This window comes from Aspergillus pseudoviridinutans (assembly GCF_018340605.1).
Source record: "Aspergillus pseudoviridinutans IFM 55266 DNA, scaffold_8, whole genome shotgun sequence".
Lineage (NCBI taxonomy): Eukaryota > Fungi > Ascomycota > Eurotiomycetes > Eurotiales > Aspergillaceae > Aspergillus > Aspergillus pseudoviridinutans.
In genome coordinates, this window is record NW_025091288.1 from 1,776,566 (window position 1) to 1,789,849 (window position 13,284).

The window sequence follows — 13,284 nt, forward strand, 5'->3', positions numbered from 1 at the left end:
GCCCACTGAATGTGATCTAACTCACCAGTTTCCCATCTCTCCGGACGGAAGCAGTATGCGTCAGGGCTGTAGATATTCTTTTTGCGTGGATTCACATATTGAGAATGACAACAAGCTCCCCTTTTCTGACTAGTATGGGGCGATCTGCATCGGGGCCACCCCGCATGGGTAGGATCTTGTCCGAATCGCAGTGAATAAAGAAAGCATCCAAAAAAGGAAATTGGATCCTATTCCCTGCACGAGTCTGGATGTTATGCCTGATTACTAAGCAATGCTTATCCAATCCGCTGCATCCCTCATCGGATAGGCGTCATCCACTTTGTCCTTCCTCCATCAAATGATTCGACAGGATTACAGGATCCAAACATTCATCGATCGATCAACATGGTTCTGCTTCTATATTGAAATTAACTACTGCATATCTCCTATACTTCAACACAATGACTCCCGCTGATGAATTATTTCTGCATCCACCGGATCCTCCTCAGTTCCGTATTCGTCGAAAACCAGTCTCCAATCCCCATCTCCATCAAAGCTATACAAATGATGGCGAGAGATGTTCATCACAACCTCCCAGTCCGACCATTAGGGGTGTAACGACGGTCTCGTCGGCGTATGTTTCACCTCCGATGCTTCCGCGCCCACCGTTGAGGTCCAAAGCATCCGCTAACACTATTGCTGACCCCTATTCTGGTCGCTGCGAGAGGAGCTTCAATAGCAATGCTGGGACTTCCACCTCTGTCCGGCGCGCTGCAACGGACATGGTTCCTGCATCGGAATGCAGAACTACTCAGTCGTCGGCTCCAGTAACTGTGCAAAAAGCATTTGGTGAAGCCCGGCATTTTCTGGGTGGACTCCTCAACCGCCCTGCGGAGTCCAATAAGCATTTTACCATATTACGCCACTCACCCGGTGTGGTCTTCTATCGGGGCAGTACTACATCTGTCACGATCTCTATCTTCTCTGACGCCCCTCTACCTCCCGATCGTTCCTTGTGGCTCCAGAACAAGGGCTGGACAGGGAAAACGGGGATGCGCGCCAAGGCTCTGTTCAGACTGACGGATGACTGGCTGGACATCACTCCCACTCTGGCCTTGCGCTCCGACCAAGTCGAGCCAAACGACGAGCGGGCATGGCAGCGTGACATTGCCAAGTTTCTGAAAAAGGCACCGTCGCGTGTGCGCGACACACATCGCCTGCGCGAGACGGCCGTCGCACGGATCCCTGCTGAGGCCGGCGATGGGTACTTTCAGGTTGTACTGTGTCAGGGGCCGAAAAAAAAGGTTCTTTGTACGAGCCCAGTGTTTCGCATCCTTTCCACCTCGCTTGCTCCGAGCTCGATTCGTGGCGCTAGCTTGGCTACCCTACCGTTGGAGGTGGGTGCGATGGTGCTGGGGCTATACGCGCAGACAGCGGCGCAGAGCGTCATCAGCCCGGGCACATCGCTTGTGCAATCGAAAATTCAACCATACAAGCCCTCATGGGTGAAACGGACTGCTGCTGAGACAGCATGCGGAGTTGGCGTGTCGATGCGGTCAGGCGATGACCACAGTAATCAGAGCCCTTCGGCGGCAATGGCCGGCGGTCAGCAGGAATCGATCTCTTTAGAGACAGGACCAAGTCCGCCGTATCCCATGAGCTTCAAGGCGCGAGCTGAAGCCGTGCAAGGGGCCTATGACATGCAATGGATTCGACTCAGTAAGGTCCCCGATCTGATTTTGGACCGGTTACATGGTTTCTTCTTCGGCTGGGCACGACTTCTAGCCGCAAATGGGACTAGCGAATCCCCGGGTCCTCAATGGTACCAGGCCATCCTTGCCATCCGCAATTTGGATCCCTCTCAGCAAGCGCGTGTGAACATGTCCCAGGTCACGAAGCGAGTGACCACGCTTCGCTTCCTCGAGGAGCTCCAACTCCCGTCTCAACCCCGGGTCGAGGTACGCGTACTTGGTTTTCTTCGGCCTGATGTGCCGCCACCACGCGGAACGAGTGAGGAGGAATTGCTGGAAGCCCGAAATGCCGCTGCAGAAGCGGCCATGTTGGCGGATGCGTGCGACACGGCATACGCCCAGAATGTGCTGGAGTATCCAGCTTGGGGACCGGATAGTCGAAGAGAAGCCGGAGTTATTGACCGTACCAAAGAGGGAGTTGAAAACATACGGGCGCGTGGCCAGAAGGTCGTTGAACGTGTCCCACTGCATTGGCTCGGAGTGAGATCTCCTACAGCGGCGATGCGAGACCGACAGATTACTATGAAAGGCTTCTACGTGGTCCGTTGAGAATTTATGTTGTTTCAATAGAATCGTGGATAGCATTTCCTTGGTGCTGATATTGATAGCGGGAATCATATTTCCAGTGCACCATGTTCTCAGAAAGTTCCATCAAAACTCCATCCGACMTGTCTCACCCAGTCACTGCTGCTCGCCTTCCACCTGCGGATCATTGCCATCAACTGTTCGTTCTGCCGCAGATCCCCTGACTTGATCTTCTCCAAAGTGCGCCGGGCAATGTCTACTTTCAAGCGCCGATACAGTGTTTCCTGGTCTTCCTCGCCATCGTTCCCAAAGAGAAGGGCAAAGGATTCGAGGTCCTTCTTTTTCACTTCGTCCAACTGCGCCTTGACAGCGTCAAACTCAACCAGCAACAGAGGATTGTCGGCAAACTTTTTCAGAAGGTCCATAAGTCTCCTCCCGAACTCCATTCCCGGATGGTTTGTGCGAGGATTGTATGTCGGCGACGGCAGAAGCAGCACCTCGATTGCCAACCTCGACGGCAGGATAGCAGGCGACCTGTATGGATCTTCCATCCACTGTGCCGTCCTCAACGACTCGATATCCGCGACAATCCGCTCCATCATGCCCTGCAGCAAGTCATACCTCCCAGGATCAGATACACACCTCATCCTTCCCTTCAAAATCTTCAATGACTCCAAACTCGTTTCTACGGAAACGACGAACCGACCGAGCTTCTCATCAAATCTCACCGGGTGCCGAGTCACTACTCCCGCGCGATAGATGTACTCGTCCACGAGATCGGAGGCTGTTATGTCACCCTCCACCTGCGTTTGTCCCCCCGCAGCGATACCTTTGTCTATTGCGGCGAAGGGCCTGCGGCTACGCAGGTGCGACTCTAGAGTGAGCCAGTGCTTTCCCTCCGCGCTGCCCCGCCACCCCTTATTTTTCGCAGAAAGCTTCTTGTTTATCGTTTCCACGTAAGGGTACTGGATGTAAGCGAGGGCCCAGCACCTGTGTTGGCGAAGGTAAGATTTTGGGAGATATTGTCTCCAGGTATTGAAGAGGGAGCCGACGGCGGATGGATCAAAGGTCCAGATCTTACTGAGGGACGTGATGGCATTGTCTTCTTCAGGAGTAAGGTGGACTTGTGACAGGAAACATCGAATCCAGCGAGTGTGCTGCCGAGCTGATTCTTCCAATAGCGGGAGGAGTACCTTGTGCACATATTCTTTGCGGGACTGTTTAGGGAAGTAGGAAGCGGTTCTGAGGAAGCAACCGAACAAGGGGCGATCGCATACGGGGGCGACTTCTGGAAGAGGTCTCTCTCCATTTTCGGCGGCAAGCCAGTCGGCCTCCGATATAGTTTCTCGTTCGCTCGGGCCAGAAGCGGCGCTCGCCATGGAGGCGAGTACAGTAAATACCGGCGTGACGTCTGCCACGCGGTGGAACCGTCGCAGAACTGCCATGACAACTTCAGTGCGGACATCAATGTGGCTATTTGAATCGAAGATATTTTGAAGTATGCGAATACAGGTGGATATATCGACAAAGGCTGCGTCGGCGAGGAGTTGGGCGAGCATCTTGATTGTCGTGATCTTAACATAGGGCGGGTTCTTTGTCGATGAACCAAGACCATCGGACTGTCCGGCCTCAGGTTTACCGACTTTGCAGACGAAGCTGGCGAACCTGTTGACCATTAGGGAGGCGTCCTGCGGCAGGAGTCGTGCCCCCAGCGTCGACAGTCTCATTTGCCGATGGTACGATGATGCGTCTGGGAAAAACTTGAGGATTCGGAGCACAACATCGATAGCCAGTTGAGGCTGGTCTGTCTCTTGCAGCAGCTTGATCAAGTTCATCGTGACCGATAGGATTGTGGAGTAGTTTGGTTGATTTTTGTCCGGATTTTCCGTGAGCATCTCGAGCAACGAGACGACAACATCACGGAGTAGTTGCGCGGAAACGAACTTTACGCATTTCTTCAGAGCATTTGTCGCTGCATAGATGGCCCTGTTGCCTCTCGTTTCAAACGCAGTCAGAAACTCGTCTGCGAGGAAGATGGCGGGGTAGCGAGGCGAGGAGACATTTTCCGGCCAGGGACGGCGTAGAATTCGCTTCGTCTGCTGATTGAGAGTGTCGAGGTACAAGAGTGCAGAAAGCGCGACAGTTTCACGCTCTAGGAGCGGCACAGAGCAGCCAGTGTGAGACCAAATCCGCAACGGATCCTCCTCAGGCTGAATCTTTTTCCTGATGATTCGATCTGCGGCATCCATGCGGCAGATGAGGATCGTGTGTTCAACCTTCTTCTCCTCTGACTCAGTTTCCGTGCTTGAGCTGTCCACAGGAGCAGGTACCGGCAGAGGATMCCATTCGACCACATTATCAAGATCAGAACGTTGTTCAAAATATGTGGATATCGAAAACTTTGTCGGAGGCAGCGGTGGGTCGATTATATTGGCCGCGTTCCATAAGCGTTCTCGACGGGCCAAGTCAGCAAGCCATTCCTTGAAGATCTCCAACTGATCTGGATGGCGGCGCAAGGCATCAGAGTATCTTTTCCAGATCTGCAAGAGCTCCATTTCCTTCACTGCAACGGAGGGATCTTCTATGACGGCTTGTATTGCGTAAGCAAGACTGTCAATGGGGTAATTCTTCTTAGCAACACTGGCAGGGACGACGCTTAGCATCACGCCCGTCTGAGGCACCAGAACCTCAGCAAGCCTGGAGCCCACGTAATACATTTCGTTCGGATACTCGTTGGCAAGGTGGGTCAGTTCCAGACCAGGGAGGAGATATTCCAGGGGAAGGCCTTGCGGGAAGGCTAGGGGTAAATCCATGATTTTGGGGTCGTCATCCCTCCTTTTCTTGACCCAGAACTGATTCCGTTCGTACGCCATACGATCCAGGAATGGAACAATAGCTTCGTGCACGTCATAAAGGCGGTCAATCCGAGAAACTGCACCACCAAAGCCGCTCCAAGTGAACTTATTGGTGTCCTCGTTGTTTGCCAGGCCCTCAAATTCGAGAATAATAGGTAGCAGAGAGTAAAACAGGGCGTCGACGCGTTCGAGTTCAGTGCCTTGACTAGCCATATCAAAATTCTCAAAATTCTCGATTCTCTGGGATATTATTCCGCTAAAGAGATAGGGGATGCCGCTGGTCAAACTCTTCTGGTAATGCGGCTCGCGGACAATACGGTGTACGATGTCCAGGTACAACCGGAGAATCTCGTTACTCTGCTCCACAACTGCTTTAATTTCGGAAAGAGTTTTTGGCCTTCTCGGGACTGGAATGCCCGTGCAGGAAAGGATGGGCGCCGTCTTCCTGCTGAAAAGGATATCCAATAGTCCCGGAAAGACAACTGGATCTCGAAGGAATCGCTTGCTCCATTCCACAGTTTCTTGAAAGATATCCAAGGACTTGCTCGCGATCGCGAATTGCAGAGTGGCGTTGGCCCAGGCCAATCTTCCTTGAGGGTCTCGTTCCCGCGTTGCCCGACGTTTCGACTCCGCCAGCACTGCACCTGTCAGCATTGCATGATATGAAGATCAGGGTGGACAAACCTGTACGGGCAACAGGGAGCTGACCACTGGCGTCCTCGTCGGTTTCCCAGTCTATCTTCAACAAGCACTGTTCTGTCCATGTCATTCGGTTTCCATTCGGAGAGGCGTAGTCCGGGTCTGGAAGAAACTCCTCGCAACCGTGGATCGCCAACATGCGACTGAAAAGCCATTTTGCATCAGACGTCGGCAGACGTTGCAGGATCTCCACTTTCCAGTATGGGAGGAGTTGGCTTTCCCGCTCCGAAGGGGGCCATGTATCGAGATCCACATCGATGGCGGGCAATTTGCGACAAATGAGTTTTATGAAGGCCAGTTTTACGTCCGCTGGGATTTCACATAAATAGTCATTCAGGTTCTTGTAAAATTCTCTGGGATCGCTGCGAACATTCAATTTGCGATCGGCTTGCTGCCGCAGCATTTGAAGTAGGAAGTCTTCCAGCAGTTCCAGATGGAGGGAGAAGAACTTTGCATCATTGTTGAACAAGAGACGCTTAAGCCAGAAGGACTCTTTAAAGGGAATATTTTCCGCGCGAGCAATAGACCACCATCTGAGGATCTCGTGCCGAAGTGGATCTGGCCTGCCCTTCTCACGATGCTCAAAATAAGCCGGCAAGACGTGTTTGAGAAACTTCAGTACATGGTCCAAGGAACACCCTTTTTTCGTCGCCAGTTTCAGCGTAGCCTGGATCGAGATCGCTACAGTTGTACCTATCCGGTTTTTGAAGCTAGCGTTTGCGGAAACGGCGTGAACCATGTCGAGACAAAACGCCATGCCAGGGTGAACGTCGGCAGGCATATCTGGGGGGAGATGTACTGGTTCATACTCCTGCTGCGAGCGCACGAGGTCTTTCATCTGGGACGAGAAGACTTGAACGCGCAGATCTTCCGAGACTTCAACCGTTCCCACGCTCATCCTCCGCAGGAGATCCAAATGGAAACGCCCTATTTCTGCCAGACGCAAGTCGCCCCGTGGGCCTTGTCGCTCCAGATACGCAAGCACGTAACTCTCGCTGCAAAGCTGGATTAACGGGGCAAGAGTAGGCGATATCGACCGACCAGTGATGCGATCCGACTCGGCCACGAGATGAAGCAGCTTCTCCACGGAAGTCCAGATCACCTCGCAAGAGCCCTGGTATCCAATGGCGGTAATAACTAATGCCAGCTGTTTCACTTCGCTCAGCGCGAGATTGTCAATGATCTCTTTGATGCCGGCCGCGCCACCGAGGGAATCCCACGTCTCCTTCCATTTCCTACTGTGGAACATGCGTCGTAGGGCGTGCATACTTGTCTTGCGGACGCCGCAGGAGATGCGATCCGTGAGTGCGCCATGGAGGAGTTCAGGGGCATGCTTTATCGCCAGAGGGAACCAGATCTCGTAGATGATCAGGGGGATGGATTCACCGTGGACTTGAGAAAGCAGATGTGTGTTGATTGCGTAGATATCCGCGCTTTCAGATTTGATCAGATCTTGAAAATGACGAGCGATGGCGGGTGGTGCCTTTTGTAAGAGGAGCCTTGGCTCCAGCTGCGTTTGGAGATCCATCTTGATCGAGATACAAATGGTGGTTCGACTAGTGCGGGGACTGCAAGCTTATATAGTTATTAGCTCCAGGATTGACTCCGCTGCACAAGCTAGTAGCACTACTGCTACTGACTCACAATTCAGCCTCATTGCCTAGTCTAGTCGCTAAGAAAGTCAAGCAATGTAACCTAGGCTAAGATTAAAGTTGCCAAGCCAGGCGCACAATAGTAAAAGGGGCCTGGACTTACAACTCAATGTTCTGTCCCCCACATAGTGTTATGCGTGTGTGTAGGAAATAAGCACTCCTCTGTGTACGGAAGTAGGTTATATTTATTCTATGTGTCATAATCAGTATTAAATAAATAACCTAACAAGGACAAGCACTCTATAATGTCGATGTCTTAGAACCAACCTATCACGTTCTATCATTGGTGAGAGGAAAACGGAGGATCAGTTGATAGACTCAAACAGGTAGAAAGAAGAATACTATAGATATTTACATTCTTTGTCTGGATATTAACATGCCTATGCTAATGTTATTGAGACTAGAATAACTATTGATACCTCTTTAGGCAATAGTTGGTCTTGAGAAAGTGGCTGTGTACCCATCTCTTTGTAGTTGTATATTAGATCCAACATCTCTAACATCTAACAAGATCTCCATATCACCCAAAAAGTAACCGACTCATTATCAACGCACTCAAACCTAGATAATACACAGTGCTCAAGAACAGTGACACTCACTGCAACCCATCAGCAAAACACGCCTCTGCTTAAGGAGAAAGGTAAACTTACTATGCAGCCCTATCACACCCACCCCCATTGAATCCATTTTTCTGGCACTAAGACAAGTCAACTCAGTATTGATAAGGAAAATGGATGATGGACTTACAGCATAATTGCACTGCAGGTTCGCAATGAACCATGCTTCGTCTTCGCCGATGTCGCTGAGGAGGGGCATGCATTTACGGAGGACGGTGGGTGGGTTTGGATTTGGATGTGCCACGACCGAGAGGGGGTCGACGCTCAGGATGAGGAGGGCGGGTGTCAAGAGGGTGAATTTCATGGTGATTGGATCTGGTACGGCGAATATATGATTTGATTGAGGTGTTGATTTGGGTTAGGGATGGAGATGAGGCGAGGCAGCCTATATATTGGATATGTTCTTTGTTCGCTTCGAGGTATATACATGTCAATAGATCAAAGCAGGCAGAGCTTATTGATACTCGAATATGGATAATAAGGTCTTCCTATTGCGAATTGAGCTAGTGGTTTCGAGGTTTGAATGTCTTTGTTTGAAGAATACGTCGTACTCAAAGAAGGGTATCAACAGACAACTCACACAGGCTGTTGCCACTGCTTTCTTGGTCTTATGTACCAGTTGAAAGCACCCAGCTATGTTACTGTCAGTAGTGATGCCCTGTGTCAGACTGCCATATCTTGGTCAGATATGGTAGATTAACAAAGCACTGTCTCCCGCAGACTTCTGCTAGTATTAGCTTACTGTTTATTATATCCTCTAGGTTGTACAGAGTATAGTTTAACTTATCCATGCCTATCCATTTTCTTCCATCTGCACGTAGTCTTCGCCGCCAGCAGTTCATGAGATATGAGTTGCTTGATACCCCTCAGCTTGGGCCGTAGCCCTAAGACCGCATTCTGGTATCCCGCTTCGCGTCTGCAGGATTCTACTTCTTCCTTTCCAAGCTCATCATTGGCTAGCCTGGAGACCTGGTGCTGTAGAGCCTTGTTTGCTTCGTATATGTTTAAGACTTGGTGCTGGACAACTTGATTTGCTTCGCACAGGCTGTGCACCACATTTGGCAGGTCCAGATTGCTCTCTCCGTGGCTTCTTTTTCCTGTTCCTGGCTATAATGCACCGGCTTAACAGCTCGTTGCAATAGCCGCTCCAGGGGTTTCCACGATGATGTTCGTCACGTCCCCGTCGCTGTCTCCCCCGCACCCCGCTTCCGCAAGGTCTATCACCTCCGGTGGCATTGAGCCCGGCAGAGAGATAGATGGTTTTCTGCTTATTAGAATTATTGGGGCAAGAATGGACTTACCTCGTATTATCTACAATATTCTTCCTAATACAACTCTCAGAGGGCTACCTAGGAAGTTGAGTGTCAGTGTTGGAACATGACGCCGTCCCCTGTGCCTTAGCTCCCTCGCTTAGTCATCATGAGATGTCCCGGGTACCATCCAATTGACAAGCATATATCGCGTCACATGGTTACCAACCTCAAGTGTCAGAGAAAAGCGCTACCGGACTGAGCACTTTCACCCATGCTCCATCCCCTTACTTATCAGGTGCACGCAATACCAACGGAGCTCCAGGCCGAGTTTCACTTTCATAATGGCTGACCTGGACAAGGCAGCACGATGGGAGCCCATGGACCGAAACGGAATCGAACATCTTCACATCAGGACGACAACCAGCGGCTTGGTCGCCCAGAGCGTGGTGGTCGGGACTCAAAATGGCGCAAAATACGGGATATTCTATCGAATAGTTCTCGACGCCAACTGGGCCGTGAGGGAGCTTGAGATAAAGGACACGGCAGCCGATCAGAAACAGGTTCTGAGTGCTGACGGCAAAGGAAAGTGGTTCGATGCTAGTGGAACCCACATGACTGGTCTTGATGGATGCATTGATATTGATATTTCCGCAACACCATTTACCAATACACTCCCGATCCGTCGCTTACAACTGAAACAAGGCGCAGTGCAAGTCCTCCGTATTGTGTATATACCGGTTCCAGCTCTTAAGCCGGTCGCGGTGGAGCAACGGTATACATGTCTCCAGCCGAACAAATTGTATCGCTACGAGGGCTTGACTTCAGGATTTATGGCGGAGCTTACCACAGACGAGGATGGTTTTATTGTCGATTACCCTGGACTTTTTAGGCGCTTGTTGTAAGGAACAGCCGAAGTCAACTCCTTCTAGCATGGAGAGCTCAGACGACAGAAGTATCAGCCAGATCGCTTCCTGAGCCGCAAGGGACATGGTGATGTATTCTGATTCTGTGGGATGAGAGAGCGATGCCGGTCTGGAGCTTAGAGCAGTGAGATATTGGCGAGTCATGCAAACGCTCAGCTCTTCTGCTTTTCCTTGAACCAAATCTTCGCGAACAAGCTGTTCGAAGCTCGTAGTCGTGAGAACTCAACGGCTAAAGGCAACTTAGGGCGTATATATACCCAAAGGAATTGAAAGAGTTCTGATAGGATCAAAAAGCACTTAAAAATATGATGGGTCAGCTTAGACACGTGTGAGCTGCAAGCCACCGCTGGAAATTGGATGCGATCATATGACAGGAATCCTGTGTTGGACCAGCACATCTCAGCTTAATTCTATCACTTACACATCATTCAATAGATTTCTGACCCTTCCTGACCTTCCCTGGAGCAACAGCTCGGGACGTCATATTCAATACATATTTTTGTAAGCGTTGCCGGAGCTTAAAAGGCTCAGCCCACCGAAGTCATGACGGGCTACGCAGGCAACAGGGTGACCGAATATGTCCCCCTCTCTGCCCAGAATGCGGCTATGGAAAACGACCCTGACGCGCCTCATTATGGGCAGCACAAATTGAGAAAAAGAACCCTTTGGGGGCGCATCGGAACCATTGGAATTTTGACTTTATATCTTGGTTCTGCGCTCCTTCTACCTTCAGTGGCTCTCTTAGCCCTAATATGGAAGGAGTCGACAGCAGCGGTATCTGGGGGTCAGCCGCAGGCGCCGTGGATTCAGATCATCAACGCACGCTGGATATCCAAGCTCATCACAATATGTACGGCGCTTATCAGGATAATTATCGCTCTCCAAGCGAGTCAAGCTACGGCAATGATTGCTAGTGTTATTCTTGAAGCGATCGGCACTCCACTGCTCCACGCACCCTTCTTCTCCATTATTCGGGCCGCCAGTACTTCTCCCCACGTTTTTCTCTTTCCGCCCAGACTACTACCAAGAAGGAGCATCCTCTCATTCTGTGTCTGCATACTTGCATTTCTTGAAATCATAGTCACTATAGCGTCGCAATTCCTTTCTACGCTTCTTATTTCTGACCTGGCTGATGGCGTCTTTATCAACTCAAACAATTCCACCGATATCCTACTCTTCCGATATAATGGAGAGATTACCTCGCCTTGGTGGTCGACGTCCCCAGCAGCTAGTTACACCTTTGCTGAGGCATCGCAGTCTTTCTCAGAAGGTCCAGGGTTTCAAGATACTGGGCACACTTATCGAGCCTTTCTTCCTTTTGAAACAGAGACGCAACGAACAAATCTACGCAGATATCATGGCCCGGCACCAGTGACAGACAATCGGGTGATCTGTATGCGGCCATCGCTATTCAACCTCACACTGGACGGAGATTCCGTGCTGCGGTTGGCCGGCCAAATGAGCCTAAATGGAAGTGTCTATCCAACACTTAACGAAACGAACACATCGCATTATTATGACTTCAACTGCGTGGTGCCACCGGGCCTGTCTCACGGCAACGCCACCAAAGGGGTATCTAGTCTATGTAGTCCCACTCGCCTGGGCATTATCAACTCGGCGGACCAACTCGTGCCCCAAACTGTGTCCTGGCTGTTCTACATCCTAGATGTTCTTTCCGAAGACGCAAATGAATGGATCATCAGAAGCCAAAAGAAATACGAGGTTGGTACCATCCGCGGTGACGGGCCATGGGCTGTAGTCAGCAATGGATCCACAAATACCGAGAGTCTACGCATGACCGCATGCATCACGAACACGTTCTCCAGGACGTTTGTAGTCGACATGGAAAGTTCCTGGGACGGTCTAGAGCCCCGGCTTTTATGGAGCAGCGACGGCTTCAATACCTCAGGAAGCCGACAGCAGCTTAGAGCCTCATTAACACCCGACAGTCTAAACCGTCGTGGCGTACTGTCGCTCTCGCCAAGATCGCAGTGGGAGGAATACAACGACGGGGTGCCGCAAAAGGGGATCAACTCGACATTTTCCGTCTGGCCCTTTCTGACTTCCTTGCCCATCCCTCTCGCAAGTTATCTCCCCGAAAATTCTACCCGGCCCAACCCTGGAGTCTTACTCTCTAAGGAAAACACATTCTACATCGATAACGCTCATCTAGCTCATGTGGACCTGTTTCAAGACACATTGATTGCTACGGGGAGTCCAGCGCTAGCCATCCAGACGTTAATCACACGGAGCTCCCAGATGGTGTACTACGAGCTTCTGCCCAGACTTGACACTACAGCACGAGCAGTCATTGCGTCTACCACCGCGGCATTAACACCCACGCGCTGGACAGGATTCATTATTGCTGTGGTGATAATTGCGACTCATTTTATCGTCGTTCTTATCACTGCCGTCGTATTTTTGAAGTACACGCAAAGCTCATTCCTGGGAGAGTATTGGCAGGTTGTCTCCCAGGTTGTCACTAAAGATACGCGTCCAATTCTTGAACAAGCTGTTGATATGAAAGATTCGGAGATCGAACGGTGGGGACAATACCAGGAGTCCCGCCTAGCAGGTCAGAGCTTTGTTCGGTACAGAAGGGATGGACGTGTCATTCTGGAACTAGAAGGTCGTGATGGATAAGATTTACCAGATAAAGGTTTGGATATATTCCTTGGTAACTAACTGGTCCCACTGGCATTAGGGCTCCACTTCCAAATTTTTGAGCTACTAAAGACGAAGGAGCCTATAATCTAGACATAATCCCCACACCTGACTAAGAGCCCAGATGGTTGTGGATTTTTTTTCCCATGGTCTCACTTTTCTCCCAGAGGAATGATCGACAGAGAACAGCACAGAAAGATCACAGATGTGGAAGACATAGCGTCTTTTTAGTTGAAATAAAGTCTCGACAAAAGTACAGTAACGCTCTTATAAACAAATACATTTCGTGTATCCTAGTACATTGTTGATCCAGGCTACCGATTCCCAGGATACTGATTCCCAGGACAGAGTAGACTCCAGAAGGAC

At 50.6% G+C, this 13,284-nt stretch overlaps 5 protein-coding genes across 5 annotated transcripts; 3 read left to right on the forward strand and 2 right to left on the reverse strand.

Annotated features, from left to right (window-relative positions):
- Nucleotides 1-440: 440 nt before the first annotated feature.
- On the forward strand, nt 441-2,279 carry Asppvi_010695 (LipA and NB-ARC domain protein; the record flags this gene model as incomplete). Its single annotated transcript, XM_043306534.1, has 1 exon — nt 441-2,279. One exon carries the CDS (start codon nt 441-443, stop codon nt 2,277-2,279), a length of 1,839 nt encoding a protein of 612 aa, XP_043162469.1.
- Nucleotides 2,280-2,368: 89 nt separating this feature from the next.
- On the reverse strand, nt 2,369-7,337 carry Asppvi_010696 (uncharacterized protein; the record flags this gene model as incomplete). The annotated part of the gene is made up of 2 exons (XM_043306535.1): nt 2,369-5,748; nt 5,795-7,337. The coding sequence occupies 2 exons, from the start codon at nt 7,335-7,337 to the stop codon at nt 2,369-2,371; spliced, it is 4,923 nt and encodes a 1,640-aa protein (XP_043162470.1).
- A 703-nt stretch (nt 7,338-8,040) lies between these two features.
- Nucleotides 8,041-8,382, reverse strand: Asppvi_010697 (uncharacterized protein; the record flags this gene model as incomplete). Its single annotated transcript, XM_043306536.1, has 3 exons — nt 8,041-8,059; nt 8,112-8,158; nt 8,209-8,382. The coding sequence occupies 3 exons, from the start codon at nt 8,380-8,382 to the stop codon at nt 8,041-8,043; spliced, it is 240 nt and encodes a 79-aa protein (XP_043162471.1).
- Nucleotides 8,383-9,672: 1,290 nt separating this feature from the next.
- On the forward strand, nt 9,673-10,233 carry Asppvi_010698 (putative glycolipid-binding domain-containing protein; the record flags this gene model as incomplete). The annotated part of the gene is made up of 1 exon (XM_043306537.1): nt 9,673-10,233. The coding sequence occupies one exon, from the start codon at nt 9,673-9,675 to the stop codon at nt 10,231-10,233; it is 561 nt and encodes a 186-aa protein (XP_043162472.1).
- A 564-nt stretch (nt 10,234-10,797) lies between these two features.
- Nucleotides 10,798-12,897, forward strand: Asppvi_010699 (uncharacterized protein; the record flags this gene model as incomplete). Its single annotated transcript, XM_043306538.1, has 1 exon — nt 10,798-12,897. The coding sequence occupies one exon, from the start codon at nt 10,798-10,800 to the stop codon at nt 12,895-12,897; it is 2,100 nt and encodes a 699-aa protein (XP_043162473.1).
- Nucleotides 12,898-13,284: the final 387 nt, after the last annotated feature.